This window comes from Podarcis filfolensis (assembly GCF_964270895.1).
Source record: "Podarcis filfolensis genome assembly, chromosome: W".
Taxonomy (NCBI): Eukaryota; Metazoa; Chordata; class Lepidosauria; order Squamata; family Lacertidae; genus Podarcis; species Podarcis filfolensis.
In genome coordinates, this window is record NC_139619.1 from 40,612,087 (window position 1) to 40,638,955 (window position 26,869).

At 47.9% G+C, this 26,869-nt stretch overlaps 1 protein-coding gene across 1 annotated transcript in view; it reads right to left on the minus strand.

Annotated features, from left to right (window-relative positions):
* Positions 1-5,436: 5,436 nt before the first annotated feature.
* The window catches only part of LOC310753745 (inositol polyphosphate 5-phosphatase OCRL-like), a gene marked incomplete at both ends in the record, with an annotated part of 75,828 nt that continues 54,395 nt past the window's right edge, over positions 5,437-26,869 (minus strand). Inside the window, 17 exon segments of the mRNA XM_083595087.1 lie at positions 5,437-5,552; positions 5,636-5,747; positions 6,565-6,692; positions 7,383-7,467; positions 7,991-8,040; positions 8,043-8,097; positions 10,537-10,560; positions 10,849-10,863; positions 10,865-11,058; positions 11,867-12,032; positions 12,495-12,605; positions 13,101-13,236; positions 14,643-14,746; positions 16,734-16,772; positions 18,260-18,471; positions 18,579-18,678; positions 19,391-19,539. Coding sequence (XP_083451213.1) covers positions 5,437-5,552; positions 5,636-5,747; positions 6,565-6,692; positions 7,383-7,467; positions 7,991-8,040; positions 8,043-8,097; positions 10,537-10,560; positions 10,849-10,863; positions 10,865-11,058; positions 11,867-12,032; positions 12,495-12,605; positions 13,101-13,236; positions 14,643-14,746; positions 16,734-16,772; positions 18,260-18,471; positions 18,579-18,678; positions 19,391-19,539 — 1,796 coding nt within the window.

Sequence of the window (26,869 nt, forward strand, 5' to 3'; positions counted from 1 at the left end):
GCTATCATTTAAAGCAGTGTAAGATGCTGGTTTACGTTTCCCCTCACATTTGGTGACTAGGTAGGGATATGCAGTTTTGTGTTTTGTTTTTTGAAGAGTTCCTAAGGAGTCCTGCTGCTTCCGAGTTTTATTTTGGGGGTTGTTGTTGTTTTTGTTTACAAAAAGGTAATCCAGTTGTAACCTTTTTCTAGGTACAATTCTGTACATTCTGGTACTACCTGTTCACTCATGGTCCCTCCAAATCCCTTTGTTTCTTTTAGCAATGTGTCCTTGTGTATCTGCTACCTTTGCTTACAGAATTTCTCCTGAGGGGCGCTTTGAACATGTCCCGTAATACATGTGGATAAAAGGAATCGCCTTTGTTAATTTCAAAAGCCATTTTATTTCTTCCATGATTTTCTTCTGTTGTTAATTTATTTTGCAAACGCAAGTGGGGTTTAGTCACCAGAGAGGTGGAGTCTGTGGTTTTGCTCAATAGGTCATGGTCATTTCAAGAGCCATAGGGCCTGAGATGGTTCCAGCTCTAATTTACGTGTAAGATTAGGAGTCCAAGAATGTGGAATCAGTACTGCAGAAGGTCAGTTCTGACATACTTCCCCCCTAAATAGTGGGTGAAGTCCTTTTGGAAAGGACTCAAAGGTTTCAAAGTGTCAAGTTTTGCTGTACTGAAGGACTGTCCATATCTAATCTATTAGAACATTGAACCCTCCTCCCCACTCCAGGAATTTTGCTATCCAAAGTGGGTTTGAATTTGGATAATAAAAGTTTCCAGTCGAGTAGATTTATATATTTTAGTGAAGGTAAGCAACTTAAAATGACCACAGACCCAGTAAAACTCATTACAAAGAGAAGAGAAACAACATTTAAAAGCAGATACAAATAATGAGGCATTATTCTTTTCTCAAGAAACCAGCAAAATTTCACTTTTCCTGTTTTATTTTAAGCATGCTTTTTATTCAAGTTTTTAACAAACAACAAGGGGGTAAGCTGCTGACTATAGGCAGACTATCCTTTCTCAAGGGCCATTCCAAATGTGTACAATTGATGGCTCCAAAGTAAGCTGCACTCTGTGAGTCCAGAGGGCAACTGGTGCCATTGTCCCTGTTAGCATTTTGTAAGAAAGGGCACCAAGATTTCATCAAGCTGTCTGCCTTGATGAGACTTGCAGTGAGGATCCCTTTGATAAGCCATCGGCAATGCATAAAGGAGGGCAGGTGGCTTGGTGAGCAGGGAAAGTCTTTCAAAGATTTGGACCAGCGATGTGCCTTTGCTTCGGGCAAAGGGTGATGGTGGATGGATCATAGCTACCTAACTCAGCACTGTCTGTACTGATTGGCAGTGGCTCTACAAGGTTCCAGGCAGGTGATGTTTTCAGTTTCACCTGGAGATGCTGGAGACTGTTCTGGGACCTGCATCACCAGTGAGCTCTGGTCCTCCCTTAAGGAGTTCGGCGGCTCAATGGTCTGACTCTGTGGAAGGCACCATGCTATTCCCCTTTAAATTAGCCATTTCGACAGAAAACATGAGAACTGGAATTTTGCTCTTGAATTGATTTTTGGATCGCCTGCATGCCAAGCACATACTTCTACCACTGGGCCAGCACCCTTCCTCAGTGACTGAGGTCTCATTGCACACAGCCATCCAGCAAGCAAAAAAATGGTATTGTTAGAAGGGCAGAGTGGGGAGCAAGAGATTCAGGGGCCGGTTTTAGACCCACAGTGCTCGGGTTTATTCTGCTGCCTGCTTGACATTGTGCCTCCTTTCCCCCTACCTTTTATTCCTATGAAAGTTTCACAGTGTCGCTGCTTGGGATTCTGGATAATCTATGGTGTTTTTCTTTTCAGTTTTTTTAATTAATTTTCCAAAAAAAATTTAAGACAAACAAACAAACAAACAAACTGAAATATACTCAGAGTCGCAAAGTGATTTCATGCTCTTTATTCAGCTCATAGTGGTGAGGAGGAATGAATGAATGTCTCCTCAAAGTATCTGCTTTATATACATTATTTACACAATGGGCTGCACATGATTGGCTAATTCCGGAATTCTACTGTAAGCCAATCAGGTTGTGGATTCACTTCTATCTGGAGCATGATTGGGTGGTTCCTGCCAACCAATCATACTGCTGCATTGTTCTAGGACCAATCAGACTGCTGCATTCTGAATCCTATTGTTCTAGGACCAATCAGACTGCTGCCTTTTGGATCCTATTGTTCTAGGACCAATCAGACTGCTGCAGTTTGGATCCTATTGAACTCAGTACATAACACAAACAAACATACATCCTAATTGTAATTAAACCAATCTTGATAACATTGTTAAGTGACTTCCTCAAATCCCCCTGGTTGAATTTCATTGTATTTCATTTTAACAGTTTTCCAAAATCAATCTTCTTTAAAAAAAAAATATAACTTGATCACTTCACATCTTTCATTCTTTCTAATCTAGCTTGAAACATCTTAATTCCTATCCTTACATATTTAAACCCTAAGCCTATCTCATATTTGCAAGCTTTTCCAGTTAGGTTATCTTGACATATTTAGCTAAATAATCTTTGAATTTTGTCCATTCTTCCTGGTACTCCTCCTCCTTCTGGTCGCGGACTCTTCCCGTCAGGTGGGCTAGGCCCGGGATTCTGGAGAATCTATGTGACTAGATGCTTGTAACGTATGCCAGGCAATCTGGCACAAGTGGGTAGGGTTGCCATCCGCCGGGATTTGGCCGTTGGAAACAAGTGTCCATGCGGGAAACGCTTGAATGTCCAGGAAAATCCCAAGGTATAGCAATTCTACACGTGGGGAGTAGGGACGCAAGCGCAAATCAGAATAAAGCAAAGGCTGGGAAAGTTCAGACAGAAACACACACACACACACTATTCCTCAAGACACAGGATCATAGAATTGTGGAGTTGGAAGGGACACCGAGGACCATCTAGTTCCGTTATTCCCAATCAGGGGTCCGTGGCCCCATCCCTTGCCTCCCTCCAACTAATTTTCTCTCATATTGGCATGGCAATAGCATACATTTTATGGGTGGTCTTGTTGTTTTTAGTATACCTAAAATCCTTTGCTTATTACCCCACATTTTGTTCAAAAAATTGCTTTGCAGAGGTAACTACCATAGAGTTATCAATTTTTTCAAAAGTAGGGGGTCTGCGGCTTGGCTTTTGAAAAATAAGGGGTCCTCAGTAATTAGCCAATTAGGAACCACTGATCTAGTTCAATCCCCTACAATGCAGGAATAATGCAGTTGGCCTATACAGGGATCAAACTTAGGACCTTGGCATTATCAGCACCCCGCTCTGAACATCTGCGTCACCTTCAGAGTTGTTGTTGTGGGAGCTGTAGTTCACCAAAGTAAATATTGAAAGGATCCTCTTTTCACATCAAGGACAGACCATGCCAAACATCTACCTTATGCACAAAATTGACTCCCCAAGCTCTTCTTGTGTTTTAAGACGCTGGGATGTGGGGAGCCGGAAATTCCACTGGGCTGGCAGAAGCCCCTTTTGTGACTCAATCGAGCTCTGTCTTCAACCCCCATTTTAGTTTGGAAAACTCCTCCCTTTTCCTTTAACACACTCCCCTCCCCCCACTTTCCTGCATTCCACTCTTTTTCATATCGAAAGCAATTTCTAATGTCCACTGCCAGGACCAGCTGAGGATGTTCTTGCTTGAGGCAGAAACACCCTGAGCCTTGCCTCTGCTTCTCCTTTAGGAAAGGAGGCTGGAGAGGAGCAGGTTGTGTTGGCGAAACCCTCACAAGGGCCTGACCGTGGTCACAATAGTGGCATGGCTGCAAGCATGGTGCTCTATGGACCTTGATCTGCCCCCCCTTGAGCCAATGGCCTCGCAACGCCTCATGCGCAGGTTGGCCCTGCCAATTCCTAGGGTGCCCAGTTGGATTATTTCAGTGGGGAAGGGGGAAGTTCCCAATCCCGTTCCACTGCTCAGCACCTGCTTCCCCCCCCTCAAAGTGATCCATCTAGCCTCCACTCCATCCCACTTCAAATGAAAATAAGTAATAAAAGAGCTCCCATCCAGACTCTGCAGTCTCCATAGCTGCTCTCAGAGCTCCAGTCTCCTTTGGTCATTTTTGGGACTCCCTTGAGAAGAACAAGTGGACATCTAGGAGTTGCTGTTGGTGGTGGTGGCGGGAGCAGGGCTCAGCTCCTCCTGCTCTTAAGTGTGCTCTGCTCAGTTCTGCAGCCTTATCCCTTGGCACCAGGTGCACATATGCTCTCATAACCCCCTCAAGCCAAGCCCAGTTCTTTTTCTTCCTCTGCTCTCCCTCCTACCACTGAGCCCTGGAGACAAAGCTTAATGGGGAGAGGGGAGGGCAGACCTCCCCTCAAGAGTCTATTCAATAATTCACAGCCAGCTGCTGCTGGGCTGAAACTTGCAAGCTGCAAGCAGTATGAGGAAGGAAAGCAATTGAGAAACACCTTGGGGAAGCAATGTAGCCCTCTTTCTGCACCTGCAAGCCTTGTTGTGAAGAGCGAAGTCAGATTCCATGGTATCTGCACAACCTGATGCCCCATGCAGCACCCCCTCTCCACAGCCTCTCCCTCATGTGTGCTGCGAGGGCCCAAGGCGGCTACATTTGGAAAGTCTGGCTGAGCTTCAGAGCAGTGGAGAAACCAGCCAAGGCAAGTGTAGCTCCCCTCCAAACACCAGAACAATCTCTGCACAACGGATCTTTCATTTTGAAACAACCGCTTCCCAATAAATTAAGAGTGTGTGTGCACCAAGTACAGGAACCCAGGACACAAAAGCAGAAAGACAAAGTTGCAGAACTTGGGGTCGGGTGGGGAGCCCAACCCAACCCAGCTGTACCCACTGCCTCAGCTCCCCTCCTGCTTCCCAGCCTGCGCCCCCTCCTCCTCCCTGGTCCCTTTAGGCAGTGCTTAGTGTCTCATGAAGAATGAACACCCTAGAACTCTACTTGGCAGAATGGGGACAGATAGCTGAACTATAGAGAGCAGGCTAAGGCGTACGTGGGCCACAGTGGCTGCCCTGCCCCTTCTTGATGAGCATCAAGGCTGGGGGGACAGAGAAAGAGGTCCTGCAATCCCAGGACAGGCCAGGAATCCTTATGCCTGGTACCCACCAAGAGTAGCACATGCTCAGCTGCAGCAGAAGGGGAGAGCGTGGACTACTGCGCAGGGACTGAGAGCAGCAGTGGTGGTAGTAGGATGGGCAGGGGAATGACTGTCCTCCAACAGGGTCCCTCCCCAAGCACCCTGAACCTGCTGCCAATGCCCTGGAACCATGTGGAAAGCCAAGTGTGCAACCGTGTCAGGAGTCAAGAGGAAAAGGTGGAAAGGGCAAAGCACAGGGAAGGGAGCTGGCACATGGCAAGATGGCACAAGGGGAAGGGCAGGCACCAGAGAACAGAGGCTGGGCCTTGCCTCTTCCCTCCCCACTTCGTCTCCAGTCACGCTTGGCACCTTTCGCAGTCATCCACCCCCAGCAGGAAGCCCAGGAGGAAGCCGATGGCACTCGGCAGAACGTTGGGCAGAGGCCGTAGCAGGAGGCTGGCGAAGAGGGTGGCTGCAGGGAAGCGAAAACATTTGCATGAGAGGAGGCGGGAGCAGGAGGAAGGCCAGCTCCCAGCCAGGACAGGCAGGCCTTACCTAGCATGTTGCCACTGACATTGTTGCTCTCAGAGTATTTCAGCAGCTCCCGCAGGAAAGCCACCACGAAGCGGAACACGTTCTGGTGCGACCGCGGCAACTGGCAGATCACCTGCAAGACAGGGAGGGGCGGTTTGGAGTTTCAGTGCAGAGCTTTGCTAGAGGAGGGGCATGGATCACTAGCACGGTGTACTTGTTATGTTTGCAGGTTTAGACCTGGCATAAAAAAAAAAGAATGTTTAAAATGGTAACCGGACTAGAACTCTGCTGGGAACTTTGGGGAATAATGCAACTGCAGAGTCGGAAGGGACCACAAGGGTTAACTAATCGAACCCCCTGCAATGCCTAAGGTGGGACTCGAACTCAGGACACTGAGATGAAGAGTCTTATGCTCTACCAACTGAGATATCTTGGGGGAAGGGCCATAGCTCTGCAGTAAACCACCTGCTTTTCATGCAGAAAGTCTCAGGCTCCACCCCCAGCATCTCCCAGGAGGGTAGGGAACATCCCTTGTCTGAAATCCTGGAGAGCCACTGCTTGTCAATTTCGACAATACTGAGCTAGATGGCCCAGTATATGGCCGCTTCCTGGGTTGGAAATTCAAGCGAGGTTCACTGAAACAGGTGGGCTATTGTTACAAGTCCTGGTCAGAAAGCAAAAAGGCAACATGTGCGCACCCCACCCCCCTCCACAACGGAGAGGGATGGTTATCAAAGGAGACATCAGCAACCTCTGCAGTTAACAAGGCTTCCCAGACCAGACTAGCCCTCCTGCCAGTGTGCCGGTTTACTGGCTTTCAGGGATGTTTTAGTGGATTTCCTGTTACTCGCGGCAACATTTGGACTAGATGACTTTGGAAATCCCTTCTGATTCTATGCTTCTGTACACACCACAGACCAGCCAGGAAGAGATGGGGCTCTGGGGCCGACCTGGCAACAGAGGTGGCTGTCATGTGAGCACTCAAGGCAGCGCTGATACAGTTCATAGCAAAGGACTGGTTCTGGCACTGCCTCCAGGAAGATGAGCAGAGCTTCGGCCACCGAGTGGTCACTGCCAGCTATTGACAGCCTGGCAAGGGAAATGTTCTGTCCTGTTACCTGCAGCCTGCCTCCTTCCCAGGCTGGTCCAAAGCAAGAAGCTTGGTCCTTATACATCTGGGCCCACCTTGCAAGTTTCCCCTTTTGGCGCAAGGTGGACCTTGAACCCGCAGCCCTGAGACTAAGAGTGTCACGCTCTACCAACTGAGCCACCCCACTGTAATTATCCCACACCTCCCCTCTTGACGAAGCTGCCTGCAAAGCTGATCTGCCGAGGAAATGTCCTTCTGCAGGCATGGTTTCAATCCAAACAGCAAATACTAGTGGTCAACTCCAAAAGTGCGGTCAACAAACCCTGCTTGCCAAAGAACAATTGAACGCACCCTTGAAGCTCCTTTGCAGCCATGTCTTTACCTTGACACCACGTATGATGCTAGATGTGGGGCCTGCGGGCCTGTCAAGATTCCCCACCTCTGCTCTATCTAGCCAGGCTGATGTTTTCAAATGGGGGTTAAAGCTGTGAAGCTGTTTGGATGCATGACTGGACTTGACTGTGGGCATTTCATTGTGCTGTGTCCCAGAGCCTTAAGGATGGGCTGGCCTAGGAACCTAAGCCACCAGGTATATAAAAGTGAGGTCCACTCCAGCCAAGAGCGAAAGAAAACCACCAAGCAGCCCTGCTCCCCAACAATGTCCCCCAGAGAGGATACGGATCGTCTCGGAAATGCTGGTGTCCAGGCACTCAGTTATCTCCTGCAGCTCGTCCTGCGTCCCCGGGGTCTGGAAGAGGTCCTCCTGAAGCAGAGTATCACCCATGCGTTCGGAAGGGATGAGGTACATCCTGGATAGCATGAAGAACAATCCAGCCCTGGGGTGCATAATGTGAGGTCGAGGAATGCCACAGTGGAGAGAAGCCCATCACCAAGAGAGCTGGCGCAAGGGCTGAGAATTGTATCCCGCCTGCTTTCCACAGTAGCATTCCTACTACCCTTCTCCTGATTTGGGGCAATGGGAGAGTGAAATCATTCCCCGCTTCTTCTAGTGGCCAGTCTCAGAGAGCCGCTTTGCTAGGGAGAGACAGACAATGGTTGGGAACACTTGGGTTCTTCTGAGCCGCTCTAAGGAAGACCGTATGCTGGATGTCCCACCCGCTGCCGCTCCACCAAGGTGCCACTATACTCACAGCAGGAGTTTGTAAGAGCGAGTCGGTAGCTAAGATATAAATCAATTGGGACGTTTGGAACCTGCACACCCCAAAACTGGTACTGGATTCCAGCCCACACCCATCCTTTCAATGGTACCGTCCCCCTCAGCTCACCTGGTGGCAGGCATTCTTGAAGAGGTGGTCCACCAAAAGGCAGATCTCCTTGGCCGCTCAGTGGAGTCATCACCATCCTGGGGTACGATATCCAGAAACTGCTTCTCCTGGAGGTCCAATGACAAGGGGGACTGGCATGAGAGCCTGACAGAATGTGTGCCTGTATGCATTCTTTCCTTGCTCCAGCTGGGTGGACAAGTCTTGCCCTCTGAGGCCACAACTAGGGCTGGGTGATAGCTGGCTTTCAACACAGTGATATATCACTAGCTAAACATTGCAATACACCAATATATCACGATGTCTGAAATAAGATGGAGCTATGTAGAGGCATTCGCTGGCTTCACGGTTTCCCCCGCATTGTGATTTCTGCTGCCCCCTGCAGGAGGGCAGGGGAAAGCTGAACCGGCAGAGTCCACAGGGGCTGCAGGAATCTAGAGAAGCATTGTCTGGCTTCACAGTTTCCCCCCACATGGTGTTTTTTGCATAGTACACACACACATCATGATTTGCAATATATTGCCAGGTCAGAAATTATGAAACCAGTCTCACTATCTAGACTTCAAGCTGATTTGAAAATATATCTATATTGACGTATTGCCCGGCCCTAGCCACAGCAAGCATCTCAAGGGGGAAAACAAAAAACAAATTGCTCGCACCCCAAATCCAAGCTCCCCCTCCCCCTATTAATATGCAGCTCGTAATCCTCCCACTCCGGATGTGCAGTTCACCCAAAAGCTTACTGAATATGCAGCTGTGGTCATGAGGTTTGGCTAACATTTTATTTAAATTGCTGGAACCTGCCCTGGGACCTTAGGGTGAAGGGCAGGAAATAAGTAACAAAAACAGCAACAGAACATGGATGGGCCTTCATAGGTTGATGGGCTGCAGCCCCAGCCAGCATGATGAGATGATGGGGTCACATGTTCACCACCCCTTGTCTAGAGCACGTTGCAGAGGCAGTGGTAGAAACTGAGCAACAGCTGGAGCCCCAGCCCACGACTTTGTCTGGGCAATGCAGCACACAGCAGCTGGTGAACCATGCCTCCTGCCTCCTTCCCATCTTCCTCTCCAGAAATGTTCAGGGTGGTTAGTTCTATCTCAAGCTACCACATTCAAGAGAAAGAGAAAGAGAGGAGGGGGGAGCAAGAGAGCTTTAGGAGCACAGCAGTGGCAAGCAGCCCATCACTAAAAGGAGTTGACAAGGATGGAGAATTTGATCCCCTCATCCCCAGGGCAGCTGTTGATTAGGACCCAGTTCATCCCGCCACCAATACTCCCCGCCCCTGTCGAGAGAGAGAGAGAGAGAGAGAGAGAGTATTGATGTGGGGAATGACACATACTGTATCAGAGTCTTAGTGCAAGAGTAGCTGGTGCATGCTAAAATACACAGGAGCCTTGCTGGGTTAGATCAGCATTTTGTTCCCAGAATGGCCAACCACATGCCCTTGGGAGTCCATAGGGACACGGGGACAAGAGCACTCTGTCCATCATGTTCCCCAGAAACTGGTAATCAAAAGCATGTGGTTTGTGATAATAGTGGCAAGAAATAGCCCTGACCGGTAGCCACTGATAAACATATCCTCCATGATTCTCAATGTCTACAGCTGTCCAAATTGACAGTCACCACTGTCTCCTTGTGGCTAGGATAATACACCCAAGTATATCTGATTTCGAGAGGAGTGACATTTCCCTGAGCCACCCCAAAGCAGCCACTACCGCTTCCCAAATGCCAGTGCTCAGGTGGTAAGAGTAAGCCAGAGTGGCATAGCCTGTGCAGCAGTGGCTGAGCACAGAAACAAGGAGAAAACTGGCTCTTGGGGCCAGAGGGGGCTGGCGCCTGCATCATGAGACTGGGCTTTCTGCCTCCCGTGCTGCCAATCGCAAGCGGACCCAGAGTCAAGCAGCGCAAAATCAGTTACAAGCAGTGCTGGCAAATTCTGGTTTCGTCTCCGTTCTCCTCTGCCGAGTTCTACAAGGGCCACGTTGAGACTAGGGAAGAGAAAAACGCAGAGAGCTAGAGTCACCACCTGGACTGGATTTGAGTCAGAAGGCAGGCAGGTGAGGTTGGTGGGGTAGTGCCTGGTTTGCCCTAAGGGACCAGCTGCCACTGCATGGAGCAGCTGCTGATCGTTGACAAGGGCAACTCCATTTACGTGCCTTCGAGGCACATGCACACTGCCGCAAAGCTGGAAGGGGCACTTGAAGGGGCAAAAATGTCCCCCCCCCCAAGAGCACAAAAGCGGCAAAGTGGCATGGAAACAGCATCTCGACTCCCTCCCAGGAGCTTTGGCACCGACCTCTCAGGCCTGTGGAGAGTTGGAGCAAGGAGTTTTGCAGGGAGGCTGCTGGTTTTCAAAAGGCCTTTCCAAAGGGCTTCCGGAAGTTTAGAGGGTGTTTGCAGGCTTTTCCAATGCTGTCCCCAATATACGCAATTTCATTTAAACGCACGGTACCTCGGAACGCAACCCCCGTGTAAACGGGGCGTTGCCTGTACCTGATTTGAGCCCGCTACAAGAACATCTAGAGGATAGCAAACCAACTGTTACCTTTTCTAGGAAGCTGTCTTCTCCCTGAGATCAGAGGAGGAAGGCAAGAGCAAAAGACAACCAAGGGTGTTAATGGCACAGGCCCTGAGAAGAGAAAGAAACAGCCCGTTGGCTGAACAGTATCTGGGCAGATGGCAGGGAAATGCACACGGTTCAGTGGCCCTGCGAAAGGGCAGGTGGGAGGACCAGAACCTGGGATGACTCAGTCAAGGCAAACAAAGGGCATGAACAGCACACAGGAAGCGGATGCACAGCTACAGAAGCTGAAGCGGAATGCAGCGGAGGACCCCCAGCCCCCACATTTCTGAGTGGAAGAGCAGCTGTTTTTCAAGCAGGGAAGCAGGGTGGGAAGGGTAGACATCCAGCACAAGGCTTCCAAGGAGGTCCCGAAGCAGCTTGGTAGGTAGCTCCCACTGATGGTGAGGAAATAGTCCTTGCCACGGTCAAGGTGAAGGACAAAGATAGCCTCAATCTTCTCTTCCTTGCTGACGTACACATCCAGGGAAATGTCCACCGTCTCACCTAAAACGGGAGGAGGTCAGGTAGATACACTCTTTGGCACAGCCAGGTTTGCTTGTCTGTAAATTAAAAGTGAAGACAGTGAAGAATTGAACAGAAGGACACAATGCGAGCCTGCTGGATCAGGCCAATGGCCCATCTAGTACAGCATCCTGTTCTCACAGGTGTATGGGGGAAACCTTAACTTCAAGAATTAGGAGAAGAAGTGACTCAGCCCCCCCCCCCCCACTTTCCTCTCTAGTCCTCCAAAGCAGCAGCTGCACAGAAGATGGTGACAGGATACTGGAGGGTAAGAGAAAGTGATCCTAACAAAAGAATATAAAAAGGGAAAGGATTTTTGCGCCCCCAATGTAACTTTCTTTTTTAGTTTACATTTCATTGAGTTTTTAAAAGTTTGGCTAGTTCTATATGTTCCCCAAGATATTTTTGTGCCTCCACAACATAAAAATACGCATTGTTTTAAAAAAGTAATTTTTGGACGGACTGCTCTCACTGGTTCCCTGCGATGCCAAAAGGTGTTTGGGGACCCTCCAGCATTGTTTGGCTTCAATTCATTTGTGTGTGTGTGTTTGTTTAAAGCTGGCCACACACACTTTTACACTTTGGGCTCCGCTGCTTTGACGTGTGGCCCTTGGAGGCTTGAGCATGGGGCAATGCAGCCCACAAATGTTAAGCCTCCCCTGCTCTACCAAACTCCCAAGGTTTGAGGGAGGAGGGTTGGGAAGAGGAGGAGAAAAGGAAGGCCTTCCCTAGATGACCCTTGGGGTCCCTTTCCAACTCTACAGTTCTCTGATTCCAGAGAGAGACGCGCTGGGCTCCAAGTATCCCTCGCAGGGCTCAGCGCAAAGCCATGGCTTCCAATACTGGCTGTCACTGAGCTTGGGGATAAAGGAGAAGTGGAGGGTGACCTGCCCGTTGTTTGTGATCTGGAACTTCTCCTTCTGCAGCTGCCGGAACTTCACATTCTCAAACGGAAACTGCAGAGCAAAAGGGGGGGGGGGAGGAAAGAGAGTGCTTGCCTTCAGCAGAGGCAAGGAAACGTGCTCCAGGGGGAAGTTTGTCCTTGGCCCCGGGCTCTCATTTAGGGGACTGCACATGCAACAGGTCCACGTGGGGCTCTCCAGATATTGCTGCACTTGCCACTGGCCATGTTGGCTGGGGATGATGGGAGTTGTAGTCCAGCATCTGGAGGGCACCACGCTGGCTACCCCTGGAGTCTTTGCCTGCGAAGAAGAGGAAGAGGCTGCCGCTCAGTGGAAGGGCATCGGCCTTGCATGCAAAGGTCCCAGGTTCTATCCCCAGCATCTCCAGGTAGGGCTGGGAGAGATCACCCGGAAATCCTGGGGAACCGCTCAAGACTGAGCTAGATGGGCCAAGGGCTTCTTTCCCCCCTGGTCTTTTTGCAGCAAACCCTCTTTAAGGGGTTGGAGAGGATCCTATTCGTCTTTACCTCCCTCCAGGGAGGGAAGGAATTCGTTCTCCATCCTGTCCATCAACTGAACAATATCCTCAAACACTTTCCGGTACCGTCGGTCAGCCACAACCTTCACCTATGGGGGGGGCAGAGCACATTTGTTGGAGCTATCGACTGAAAGGGGGGGGCATGAGTTAAGAGCAGAAAGGCCTGATGCACCCCCCTGTTCCCAGCCCTGAAAGAGGCAAGTAATGTAACTCTGAGAGCTTCCCCAGGATGGCAGCGGCTGTGACTTCCAGAGCCAATGGGCTGAAGCCAAATGCTCCAAGCCAAGTACCACAGAAGCTCCATTGCATGAATGGAGCCAACGGTTAAGGTATACAGTTCATCCCATGTGGTCTGCCATGCCTGCAGGAGCAGCGTGTACTCAGAAGAGTGGAGAATGGAAGCCTAGGGATTTAACAGAGCCAAAACCTGCCCACTCCTTGCACCGGAAGTCATTGGCCAAGGAGGAGCTCTGTGGAAAGGGGCCTGGTTGTTGGTCAGGGCCTGCCCAGATTCGAGGAGGTGCCACATAGCAGGCAACTAAAAACCCTGAATAGACGATAGCCCTGGCCAGGGCAGGTCTTACCCCTGTGAGGAAGAGGGAGCTGACGGGCTTGTGGTCGCTCCTTTTCAATTCCATGTGGCTTCGGTAGCTGAGCTGATTCACGCTGCCTCCTCTCCAGAGGATTGGCTCACACCATGCTGGCACACGGCACTTCCCACTGCAAGGAGACAGTTGGACTGGCTGAGGCAACACACAAGGCTCACACAGTCCAACTTTGGCTCCACACACGGCCTGTGATCTTGACCACGGTTAAGAGCTGGAGATGATGGGGCTTGGGAGTCCAACTTCTGAAGGGGCGGACCTTGCAGGTGTGCAGGCATTTTGCCTCATGGAGAGAGTTGTCAGGAAATCAAAAGCTGCCATCTACCAGGTCAGAATGAATTTCTGACCTCCCCCAGTTTGGATTCCTACATTGCAGGGGGTTGGACTAGATGACCCTCGTGAAACCCTTCCAACCCCACAATTCATTAATTAAGTCTCCTCTGGCTGGCAGCAGCTCTCTGTGGCCCAATCCTTTTTCAGGTGGAGGTGCCTTTCAACTTGAGACTCTGCATACAAAGCATATGGCACACCACCAAATGATGATCCTTCCCCAAAGCAAGGGGCCCCGTTATTCTTGTTCAGACACTATTTTTTCAGTGATCCAAAAGACCCTTTCTGGCACCTGAAATGCTGCCCAAAGGAGCCTGCCCTTTTCCGGCTTCGTCACTACATGTTCCGCCTGTCCTTTTGATTTCCCCATTACCACAGCAAGAGCAATGAAACTAGCAGGCCTAGGTGGCTTCTGACAGTTGTCAAGAACCACAAGAATATGCCAAATCATGGATGGTGAGGCTCAATGGCTACTAGCCATAATGGCCACAGAACATACTCCACCAAGAGAAGCAGTATGGCTTGGAGGAGGGGAGCGTGCTGTTGCACCCAGGTCCTGTTTGTGGGCTCCCCAAGAGGCATCTCATTGGCCAATGTGAGAACAGGATGCTGGGCCAGATGGACCAATGGCCTGATCCAGCAGGGCTGCTCTCATGCTCTTATGAGAGAGCACCAAGTCTAATTCCCAGACTTCCTTGACACAAAGAGGATTCTCATTCAGCCTGCTGCACCTTTCAAGGAACTGCAACACTGCTTATACACACCACGAAACAGAGGATGCTGGTTATCAGGACAAATGTGGGGAAAAGGAGCCAAAACATTTCCAGAGCAGGGATGGCTTGAGGAAGACAACATATCACAGCCTTGCATTTCACAACTCGCCTAGCAGCCTTTGGCAACCCGGAATTCCATGCAAGCAAAGTGAGCAGGTGAAGGAGAGCTGGATCTCTCTCTTCCTCCGTGGCTTGGTGTCCATTCTGGCTGCAGAGGAAAGGAAGTCCGTCCAGCCCTCAACTCTAGCCCTCCTCCAACAGCTTGCTTAGCAGAAAGCCATGTTTAAAATATATGTTTTACTAGCCTGCTCAGGAGGATGGAAAGGCAGGACACTACTAGCATCTCAGCAGACTAGGAAAAACAAACAAGCCTTGCAGAAGAATGTTTGAGAGGACTTACTTACAAAGGCTCAACTATCAAGCAGGATCTGTTTTAGAGTCAAATTTGTACGTCGGGATGAACTTGATCTCTCCCTCTGTGAAATCAGCAAAAGCTGTCTTTTGGGTACGCTGAATGTTTAGCTAAAGCCAAAAAGAAATCGCTTATCAGCAGAGAAGCAAAAGACCCCCTGTTGCCTGACAATGGAATCTATTAACAGCCACTGTTGTGCTGGAAGACCAAGGTGAAGTACTAGTAGGTTAAAGGTAAAGGGACCCCAGGTTGGACAGTGTTCTCGAAGCTACAAACATGAGTCTGACCAAACTGCGGGAGGCAGTGGAAGACAGGAGTGCCTGGCGTGCTCTGGTCCATGGGGTCACGAAGAGGCGGACACGACTAAACGACTAAACAACAACAACAACTACAAAGGGACCCCTGACCATTAGGTTCAGTTGTGACCGACTCTAGGGTTGCGGCGCTCATCTCGCTTTATTGGCCAAGGGAGCCGGCATACAGCTTCTGGGTCATGTGGCCAGCATGACTAAGCCGCTTCTGGTGAACCAGAGCAGCACACAGAAACGGTGTTTACCTTCCCGCCAGAGCGGTACCTATTTATCTACTTGCACTTAGACGTGCTTTCGAACTGCTAGGTTGGCAGGAACAGGGACCGAGCAAGGGAAGCTCACCCCGTCGCGGGGATTCGAACTGCCGACCTTCTGATCGTCAAGCCCTAGGCTCTGTGGTTTAACCCACAGCGCCACCCGCGTCCCTACTAGTAGGTTAGCCAAGTGCAAAAAAAGGGGTATACCTGCTGAAATCCTATCTTATACACAATTATTAAAGGTACAGGATGCTTGTGCATTTTTGCCCCATGTCATCTTAAATTACTTTGCTGCATCACACGACAGGAAAATCCTCTAACTCAGGAGCAGCAGACACGTGGCCCTCACAATGCTGCAGAACTACAATTCCCATCATCCCTGATTACTGGCCATGATGGCTGGAGCCAACAGGAACTGCAGCTCAGTAACATCTGGCAGACCACAGGTTAGCCATACCTACAATATGCAATGTTATATGTACCAATAATCCATACAAACTGTTAACAACCACCAGAATACACCCCGACACTATGAGCAACTGCAAAACCATCCTTTCGCATCCTACGTTGGCTCCCAGGACGTTTCTGAGCACAATTCTGAGTGTTGGTGCCAACCTTTAAAGCCCTAAATGGCCTCAGCCCTGAAAGAGTGTCTCCATCCCCATTGTTCAGCCCAGGCATCAGGGTCCAGCACCGAGGGCCTTCTGGCGGTTTCCTCACTGTGAGAAGCAAAGTTACAGGGAAGCAGGCAGAGGGCCTTCTGAGTAGTGGCACCTGCCCTGTGGGACACCCTCCCGTCAGATGTCAAGGAGATAAGTAACTATACAGCCTTTAGGGAAGTTTTTAATGTTTTATGATGGTTTTGCGTATGTTGGAAGTCTGAGGCTGCCCCCCCTTGCCTTCCTTGCAGCATCCTTCTCAAAGGGCTAAGGCATGACTACGCTCACAGAGTTTAAATCCACCATAAGGTGCAGCAATCAGGCCTCTGTTTCAACACAAAATACCAATGATCCTTATGCCAAGTGGGAGAAAGGTCGTCAACATGATGAACACACAAACCTTGGAGAGAAAAATGTAAAACAAAAAGCACCAGCAATTTAATTGGACTTAATGGAAGTATCTGCTGATAAGAACATGTGAGCAACGCAGATTTTCCAGACAGATGCAAAACCTAGAGCAGGAAACCTTAGACCTTTAGATATTGCTGGACAGCAGCTATGCTGGGGCTGATGGGAGTCCAACAACATCTGGAGCGTGTGCTGAGCTAGGAAAGCCCTCTAACTGGGAAACTGCAGAGCAGTCCTACTTATTCCAAGGCAACCCTCCAACTTAATTGGGACTTGCTTCTAATTCAGGTTGCACAAACCTGCAACCTTAAAAAGCATTTGTAGAAGTCGCAGTCATCCTATGTTCTTTGCTCCTAACTGCCTGAAAGTGGCTTCTCTAGCCTAGGCTGGGGTATCCCAGACAAAGGAAATAAACAGGGCAATATCCTAAACCACCACATATAACACAAAGATGTCTCTCACCTGGTCGTAGGTCAGAAGTCTCTGAAGCTCATTTTTAGTGATCAGATGACAATGCTGGAAAAAAGCAAAGCAACCACAGCTACAGGCTAGCTCACGGGGTCGGGGGGCGGGGGGGGGCAGCCTGCTGCCACTTCCTGCAATATGTAGTAAGACTGATAACTAGGATTGGGCAGTATGATCATATTAGGCTAGTGCTCTGTGAACTAGACTGGCTCTTGAACTGCTTCCAGGCCCAATTCAGAGCATCCCATTTGGCCTTTCAAGTGTTTCAAGGTTTGGGAAAAGGGTACCAGAAGAAGGCCCACTTATGTTTGCACTGCCTCTCCACTGACTAGAATCCCTTTCCCAGGGAACTCCTGCTCTTTCAAGCATGGCAGGGCCTTTTCAGTCATGGCACCCGACCTTTCAGAATAATCTCCCAAAGAGGTTCACCTGGCCCCTGCTTTGATGTCCTTTCAGCAAAGACTTTTCGAATTTCCCCTGGTACGTTAATTCATGGGCAGGGCGCTTGTGGCCCTCCAAACCCTGCTGTAGTACACAGGAACATAGGAAGCTACCTTATATTGAGGCAGACCATTGACCCATCAAGCTCAGGACTGACTACATGGACTGGCAGCAGCTTTCAGGCAGAGATCATGCCCAGCCCGATCTGCACACACTGGTGACTGAGCCTGGAACCTTCTCCATGCAAAATGGCCGCTCTGCTTTCGCCTTACTGCCCTTAACAAACTGCAACTCCCACCCCGATCACTGGAGAAGTTGCCCACATTTGCTATAATCTAATCTAATACATCTCTGCCACTCGCTTTATGTTGCTCTCTACTGGCTGCTCTAGTAGAAACCTTAGTGGTGCAGCTGCAGCAGCAGGGATCGCCGACACTGCACCCTCCTGGTGTTGCTGAAGTGGAACTCTCATGAGCCCCAGTCAGCAAGGTCAATTCTTAGCAATTATGGGAATTTTCGTCTATCAACATTTGGAGAGCATTATGCTGCCTGCCATAAAGAAGGCTGATCACCGAAGAATGGATGCTTTTGAATTCTGGTGCCGGAGGAGACTCTTGAGAGTCCCATGGACTGCAAGAAGATCCAACCTCTCCATTCTGAAGGAAATCAGCCCTGAGTGCTCACTGGAAGGACAGATCGTGAAGCTGAGGCTCCAAGACTTTGGCCACCTCATGAGAAGAGAAGACTCCCTGGAAAAGACCTTGATGTTGGGAAAGATGGAGGGCACAAGGAGAAGGGGACGACAGAGGACAAGATGGTTGGACCGTGTTCTCGAAGCTACTAGCATGAGTTTGACCAAACTGCGGGAGGCAGTGGAAGATAGGAGGGCCTGGCGTGCTCTAGTCCAGGGGGTCACGAAGAGGCGGACACGACTAAACAACTAAACAACAACAAATGCTGCCTACCCTGAGCTACACACAGGCAGGAAAGTTACAGAAACATGACTCAGTTTGCTTCTCCAGATAGCGGAGACCAACAAGTTACATCAGCCAAGGCTCTCTCCCTCCAAGCCCTCAAAACGCACTCGTTTTCATGATTGTCAGCTGCGGCAGACCCTGGTCAGGGGGCAGGAAGCTCATCTGGGCACAGATATCCTTGTAATCCTGGTTTCGGCGCTCAAAGTCTTCCACGTGGGCAGCAAGGTGGGAATTGACCATGCAGAAGCTGGTATTGTTGCAGACAAACCTCGCGGCCACACACCCCTTGTTACCCTGCAGGGGCGGAGCAAAGATGGCTGTTAGTGAGCAAGCAGGAAAGAGGGGGGAACTGGTTGGCAGAGATTAGAAAAACAGATAGACAGACAGAAAGATAGACGTGGGGAATTCCGCTGTCAGGGTCTACTCCCCATCTTCCCCATGATGCCTGTGCCCACTGTCTCCCTCATCACTTCCTTGATGCGGCTGAGCTGGTCCTTCCTGACAAAGATGAGCACCAGCTGCACCTAGAAGATGCAAGGTACTGGGATGTCTATCAGCTCTGTTCATTGCTTGCTGTCCTGGGCCGGCTGGATGCAGATAGGAGTGGCAGGTGGCACCAACTGGGGATCCCCCAAGGGAAGAAGGCTCAGAGCCAGGGAACTGGTGGGGGGTCGTCAGAGGGAGAAGAGGGAGCAGACTGTGAGCAAGAGGAGGTGTTGGAAACTGAAGAGGCAGGAGGGCAGGAAGATTCTACGGCAAACAGCAGTCCAGAATCCGAGGCAGAAGTGGAGGCTTGAGGCGGGGGTCAAGAGGCAGAGATCAGGCAGGCTGCTGAAGAAGCCAGGGGGTCTCCCCATCCTGCTGCGATCAGCTCCCCTCCCTGCTGGTCTCCCAGAACACAGAGAAATTAAGAGGATGGAGCAAAGACAGGCAAGGTGTCAGAGTCTCAGGTTGCTTGGGAAGGACCAGGGGGAGGAGGAGACTTCAGAGAGTGGTGGGAGGGTAGCAACCTTCAGCCTTCACAACTACCTCACTGGGGCAAGACCTGTTGGGAAAGGTTTCTGTGATCACTAGGCCTGCACGGTTTGGGTTTCTTTGAATAAAGAATGTTGGCTTCTTTTGAATAAAACACCACTGACACCAGGAGTTTTTTCTTGCTGACCTCCTCCTCCTCCTCCTCACTCCAGCTCCTGACAGCTGTCTGGCTGCTGAAGAAATGGGTGGGGTTGGACTTACTTTCTTGTACTTGGATTTGGAACGCAAAGCCTTTCCCACAGCTGTCAGCCACTCTTGCTCCTTTGTCGAGTCCAAGTAGAAGAAAGCCTCTGTGCTCAGGTCCAGCTCCTGGAACCGAATGCCCAAGTGCCAAAGAGAAGGATGTGGAACTGCAGGAATAGGACTCCCATCGGAACAGACGTGCTGGTTAAATATGCAAAGACAACAGGAGTGTGCAAGGGCAGGCAAGATCAGGACCAAGAACAAACAAGTAATACCAGCCACTTCCTCCTCAGCTTAGCTATTCGGGGCCCCAAAGGAGCTTTGCTAATGAAAGAAAAAAAGCCTTTTCCTTGTATTTTTTAAGATGTGTCAGCCAGCCTGATATCTAAGCACTATCCCAGTAGCCACAGGCAACCAGAAATTCTTTGAAGGCAAGTGAGTTGGTTGATCTTTCCATTCTTCCTTCACCTGGCAACCTGGTTTCCAGGCTGGCTTTCCGGGAGCAGAAACCCACCTCTCAGATCTGCTGTGCCAAGCTTGTTTGCTAGAAGATTACCCCGTAACACCCTTGTCCTCTTTGCAAACCTCCTAAATGGCTAGCCTTCTGTGTTTCCATTTATTTTTTTTAAAGATATTTATTGGAGTTTTACAAAGATATAAATTTAAAAGATCATATAAAAAGAAAAAAATACAATAAAAGAAACATAGAAAAATACATAAAGTAAGAAAAGGAAAATAAAAACAAATCCATTTTTGTAACCCTAACTCGTTATCTTATTTCCTTGGCCTCCTCACACCTCCCCTTTTTGTATTCCCATTTAAATAATCAAGTCAGCAAATCCTTACCCTCTTTCGTTTATCCTAACTCTATATCTTAACATATTATAACTCTATATTTCCATCCATTTATCAATTCATTTTTGCATATTCTTATTAAATTTGTTGCTAATGCCACTTATTTTCAGTCCAACATCATTTTAAGATTCATTAATTTTACAATGTTTCTGAAGATAGTCTTTAAATTTCTTCCAGTCTTCTTCCACCAACTCTTCTCCCAGGTCACAGATTCTGCCAGTCATTTCCGCCAATTCCATATAATCCATCACCTTCATCTGCCACTCTTCCAGGGTGGGTAGCTCTTGTGTCTTCCAATGCTTTGCAATAAGTATTCTTGCTGCTGTTGTTGCATACATAAAGAAAGTTCTATCCTTAGAAGATCTACCCACCGTGGAAGAATGGCAGATGAAGGTTATAGACTATATGGGACTGGCAGAAATGACCGGCAGAATCCGAGACCAGGGAAAAGAGACGGCGGAAGAAGATTGGAAGAAATTTAAGGACTATCTTAGGAAACATTGTAAAATTATTGAAGGTTAGAACGATGTTGATTCAGAAATTAAGTGGTTATAAGCTGTAATGATTATGTGATTAAGAAAAGAAAGGTTAAAAATTATACAGAAATTAGGGGAAGGATTTGCTGAATTGAATTAATTAGAGATTGGAATACAGAAAGGGGAGGTATGAGGAGGTCGGGAAAGTAAGTTTTATGAATATAAGGGATTGAAATTATACTTGTTGTTGTATGTGTTTTGTATGTTTTGTATGTATTTTTACTGTTTTTGTTTTTTGTTTTGTTTTTTCTATTTTATATAAACTTTTAAAACCTTAATAAATATTTTATATATATAAAAAAGAAAGTTCTATCCTTCTTTGGCACCAATTGGCCGACTATGCCCAGGAGAAAGGCCTCTGGTTTCTTCAGGAAGGTATATTTAAATACCTTTTTCATTTCATTATATATCATCTCCCAGAAAGCCTTAATCTTTGGGCACGTCCACCAAAGGTGAAAGAATGTACCTTCATTTTCTTTACATTTCCAACATTTATTATCGGGCAAATGATAAATTTTCGCAAGCTTGACTGGGGTCATGTACCACCTGTAAATCATTTTCATAATATTCTCTCTTAAGGCATTACATGCCGTAAATTTCATACCGGTGGTCCACAACTGTTCCCAGTCATAGAATCATAGAATCATAGAATCATAGAGTTGGAAGAGACCACAAGGGCCATCGAGTCCAACCCCCTGCCAAGCAGGAAACACCATCAGAGCACTCCTGACATATGGTTGTCAAGCCTCTGCTTAAAGACCTCCAAAGAAGGAGACTCCACCACACTCCTTGGCAGCAAATTCCACTGTCGAACAGCTCTTACTGTCAGGAAGTTCTTCCTAATGTTTAGGTGGAATCTTCTTTCTTGTAGTTTGGATCCATTGCTCCGTGTCCGCTTCTCTGGAGCAGCAGAAAACAACCTTTCTCCCTCCTCTATGTGACATCCTTTTATATATTTGAACATGGCTATCATATCACCCCTTAATCTCCTCTTCTCCAGGCTAAACATGCCCAGCTCCCTTAGCCGTTCCTCATAAGGCATCGTTTCCAGGCCTTTGACCATTTTGGTTGCCCTCCTCTGGACACGTTCCAGTTTGTCAATGTCCTTCTTGAACTGTGGTGCCCAGAACTGGACACAGTACTCCAGGTGAGGTCTGACCAGAGCAGAATACAGTGGCACTATTACTTCCCTTGATCTAGATGCTATACTCCTATTGATGCAGCCCAGAATTGCATTGGCTTTTTTAGCTGCCGCGTCACACTGTTGGCTCATGTCAAGTTTGTGGTCAACCAAGACTCCTAGATCCTTTTCACATGTAGTGCTCTCAAGCCAGGTGTCACCCATCTTGTATTTGTGCCTCTCATTTTTTTTGCCCAAGTGCAATACTTTACATTTCTCCCTGTTAAAATTCATCTTGTTTGTTTTGGCCCAGTTCTCTAATCTGTCAAGGTCGTTTTGAAGTATGATCCTGTCCTCTGGGGTGTTAGCCACCCCTCCCAGTTTGGTGTCATCTGCAAATTTGATCAGGATGCCCTTGAGTCCATCATCCAAGTCGTTGATAAAGATGTTGAATAAGACCGGGCCCAAGACAGAACCCTGTGGCACTCCACTAGTCACTCTTCTCCAGGATGAAGAGGAACCATTGATGAGCACCCTTTGGGTTCGGTCAGTCAGCCAGTTACAAATCCACTGAGTGGTAGCATAGTCAAGACCGCATTTTACCAGCTTCTTTACAAGAATATCATGGGGCACCTTGTCAAATGCCTTGCTGAAATCAAGGTAGGCTACATCCACTGTGTTCCCTTCATCTACCAGGCTTGTAATTCTGTCAAAAAACGAGATCAGGTTAGTCTGACATGACTTATTTTTCAGAAATCCATGCTGACTATTGGTGATCACAGCATTCCTTTCTAGGTGCTCACAGACTGTTTGCTTAATGATCTGCTCCAGAATCTTCCCTGGTATTGATGTCAGACTGACTGGGCGGTAATTATTTGGGTCCTCTCTTTTCCCCTTTTTGAAAATAGGGACAACATTTGCCCTCCTCCAGTCTGCCGGGACTTCGCCTGTTCTCCAGGAATTCTCAAAGATGACTGCCAGTGGTTCTGAGATCACATCTGCCAGTTCTTTTAATACTCTTGGATGCAGTTCATCTGGCCCTGGAGACTTGAATACATCTAGACTAGCCAAGTATTCTTGTACTATCTCCTTAGTTATTCTGGGCTGTGTTTCCTCTGCTGAATCATTTGCTCCAAATTCTTCAGGTCGGGCATTGTTTTCTTTATCGGAGAAGACTGAGGCAAAGAAGGCATTGAGGAGTTCAGCCCTTTCTGTGTCCCCTGTTTGCATTTCACCATCTTCTCCTCTGAGTGACCCCACTGTTTCTTTGTTCTTCCTTTTGCTACGAACATACCCATAAAAGCCTTTTTTGTTGCTTTTAACCTCTCTAGCAAGCCTGAGTTCATTCTGTGCTTTAGCTTTTCTGACTTTGTGTCTACACGTGCTGGCTATTTGTTTGAATTCCTCTTTGGTGGTTTCCCCCCTTTTCCATTTTTTGTACACATCCTTTTTTAATCTTAACTCAGTTAAAAGTTCTTTAGATAGCCACCCTGGCTTCTTTAGGCACCTTCCATGTTTCCGTCTCATTGGTATTGCCTGAAGTTGTGCTTTTACTATCTCCCTCTTAACAAACTCCCAGCCATCATGAACTCCCTTTCCTTTTAGTATTACTGTCCATGGGATCTCACCAAGCACTTCCCTAAGTTTTATGAAGTCGGCTTTCTTAAAGTCGAGAAATTGAGTCCTAGTATGCTTGGCTGCTCCTTTCCGCTGTATAGTAAACTTCAGAAGAGCATGATCACTCGCGCCTAATGATCCTTCCACTTCTACCCCACTAACCAGGTCATCAACATTGGTTAGGACCAGATCTAAAATGGCTGTTCCTCTTGTTGCTTCTCCCACTTTCTGGACAATGAAGTTGTCTGCAAGGCCAGCGAGGAATCTGTTTGACCTTATGCTCTTGGCTGAGTTTGACATCCAACAAATATCCGGGTAATTGAAGTCCCCCATTACTACTATCTCCCTTCCTTTTGCATGCTTGGCCATCTGTTCCAGGAAGGCATCATCTATGTCCTCCGTTTGGCTTGGGGATCTATAGTAAACTCCCACAATGAGGTCACTGTTATTCTTCTCTCCCTTAATTTTGACCCAAATGCTCTCACTTTGGCTTTGAGGTTCTAAACCTTGGATCTCTTCACAGGTATACACCTAAGGTGTGAAACCTAAGACGCTGGCAAGTTAGCAATGTCATGTGACTTTAAGTAGTCAAGCTCGTTAAGTTGTTAAGTTGCTCAGTATATAAAGAGTGTTTGTTTTCTCTGCCTGTGGGGCGTGAAGCAAAAATGTCTGAAAGCTCCGGAGGTGTTTCTGTTATCTTTCTGCAATAAACCTGTCTTTGGAAAGACAGGCTTCCCTGTGTCGTTATTTCTTTGCTGCTGAGACTTTGAAGCTTGTACTGCAACAAGAATCTCTGCACTGGACTTAGTTAATGCTCTGCAAAGAGAACTGTTGCTGGTGGCGCAGCGGAAGCGTTTACTGGACCAGTACACAGACTCTCTTAGGTTATGGCTCCTTCTACGTTTCTACAGCTGTATTGTGTGCAGAGAAAGTGAAAGCAGCTTTCGGATGAGAGAAGACCAGCTTGGTCGTAAATCCAGCTCTTAAAGGAACTGAGAGGCTGCAGAAAGTTGAGAGAGCTGCGTAAGTGAAGATTTACAGCTTCATTAGCTGCAAAAGGCTAGCTTGACCTCCCGTTGTGTTTTTGTTTTGTTAATAAAAACAGAGAACGGTGGTAGGTTGCTAGTGAAGAGACGGAGGGAAAAAAGTTTAAAAGGCGTCAGAGGAGGCTGGAGGTGTCTGAAAAGTGAGTAAAACAAATCCCAAGGGGAAAGAGAAGCAAGGGCACACAGAGGGAGTAGCAGCAAACCCCAAGAATGGCAGTGGAAAATTTCCAGGTTCCCTTTACAAAGTTGAACTCTGCTAATTACGTGCAGTGGTCTAAGAGGGCTCAAGTCTGGTTGGAAGCCAAAGAAGTGTGGGCTGACTATGTCCAGAGGCGAAAGCCGTTTATGGCTGTTGCAGCAGATGCCACAGCAGAGCAACAGGCTGCTGCACATGCTCAGAACAGGGAACATGATAAAATGGACACTAAAGCTAGGTGCATGTTGATGGTATCGATAGACGATTCCCAATTACCTCATGTGGAAAATTTAAGGTCTGCATTTGAAATTTGGGAAGCTCTTAGGCGAATTCACCATAGAGCCACGCCCGGAGAGAAGGTGAACATTATACATGCTTTGTATGAGTTGAAACTGAAGCCAGGGGATAGTGTGGTTGAACACACGTCACAGATGACTGAGTATTTCAACCGACTGTCATCTCTAGGTGTGAATTTTCCTGAAAATATTAAAGTTTATACTCTGCTTAGCAGCCTGCATGCGGGGTTTGAAAACTTAGTACTAACTTTACAAGTTTTGCCAGAGGACCAGCTGAATATGAATTATGTGACTGGTAGATTGTGTGAGCAAGAATATCAACATCATCGAAAACGTATTGATAATTCAAATACCCCAAGGGTTGGATGTTCAGATAATTCCCAGTGTGGGGGAACTAGCAGGCAGAGCTGTAAGGAAGCCTCACAAGTGTCTGCTATGGCCAGCAAGTCATGTTTTCGATGTGGCAGCAGGTTTCATTTGATAGCAAAGTGTCCAGAAAAGCAACAGGAATTTCAACAGTCCAAGGCCAGTTTCCGGAGCTACAGGGGAAGACGACGTGAGAACTACAAGAATCAACGATCCAGAGGGGGAGCAGGTGCTGATAAGGGACTATCTGCAATGGCAGCACAACAGAGTCCTAAAAGGAGCCAACAAACCTTGAAGTGGATAATTGACAGTGGAGCAAGTCACAGTTTAGTTCCAGCGACATCTAGTGGCAGCTTGATGAACTGCAAGACATTGCCAGTTGCAAAAACTGTGACTATAGCAGACAATAGTAAACGAGAAATGAACCTTAAAGGCACAATTTATGTTAATTGTTTGCAAACTAACCTTCCTGTTTTTGTTCTTCCAGGAATGAAGAATGGACTTTTGAGTGTGTCATGCCTGGTAAAAAGTGGTTTTAAGGTTGAGTTTGAAAATGATGTGTGCACCATTTCGAAACAGGGGAAGGAGCTAGTTAAAATTCCCTGTGAGGATGGGCTTTTTGTTTTGGATGAAGAGCAGTTAGCAGCAGGTAGATGTTCAACAGGTGAAGCGCAAGCTAAGTGTGTAAATAAGGCTCCTCATACAGGTTGTGCACATCTACTACACAGAAGGTTAGCTCATATATGCTTTAAGTATGTAAGCAAGATGCCAGATTTAGCTGAGGAGTGTAACATTAAACCCTGTCCAAATTTTCTGGATTGTTGTGCTTGTAAACATGCTAAGGTTAAGACATGTAACTATCCTAGATCTGATAGAGTAAGCAAAAAACCCTTTGAACTTGTGCACACAGACGTGTGTGGCCCTATGCCAGTCAAATCGCTTGGAGGTGCGAGATTTATGCAAATTTTGGTGGATGATTTTTCAAGGGCTAGTTGGGTTTTCTTTCTGAAAGAAAAATCACAAGCAGCTTCCATCCTGATGGATTGGATTGAAGAAGTCGAATGTAAATTTGACACCAGGGTACGTAAAATACAATCAGATCATGGTGGGGAATATGTGAACCACACGCTGGAGACGTGGTTAAAAAGGAAAGGTATAGTTCATAGACTTACCAATCCCTATTCACCACAGGAGAATGCAGTTGCCGAAAGAAAATTTCGTACATTACAGGAAGCCATTGCTGCTTTGCTGTTTGATTCTGGACTTCCACAGCGTTTTTGGGCTGAGGCTGCACTGTATGCGAATTATACTTTTAACAGAGTATACAATAGCACAGTAGGCAACACTCCTTACTTCATGCTATTTGGGAAAAAACCAAAAATTGATCATCTAAGAGTTTTTGGATGTCGTGCTTATGTGCTGGTGCCTAGGGCACAACGTAGGAAAGGCGATCCTAGATCTAAAG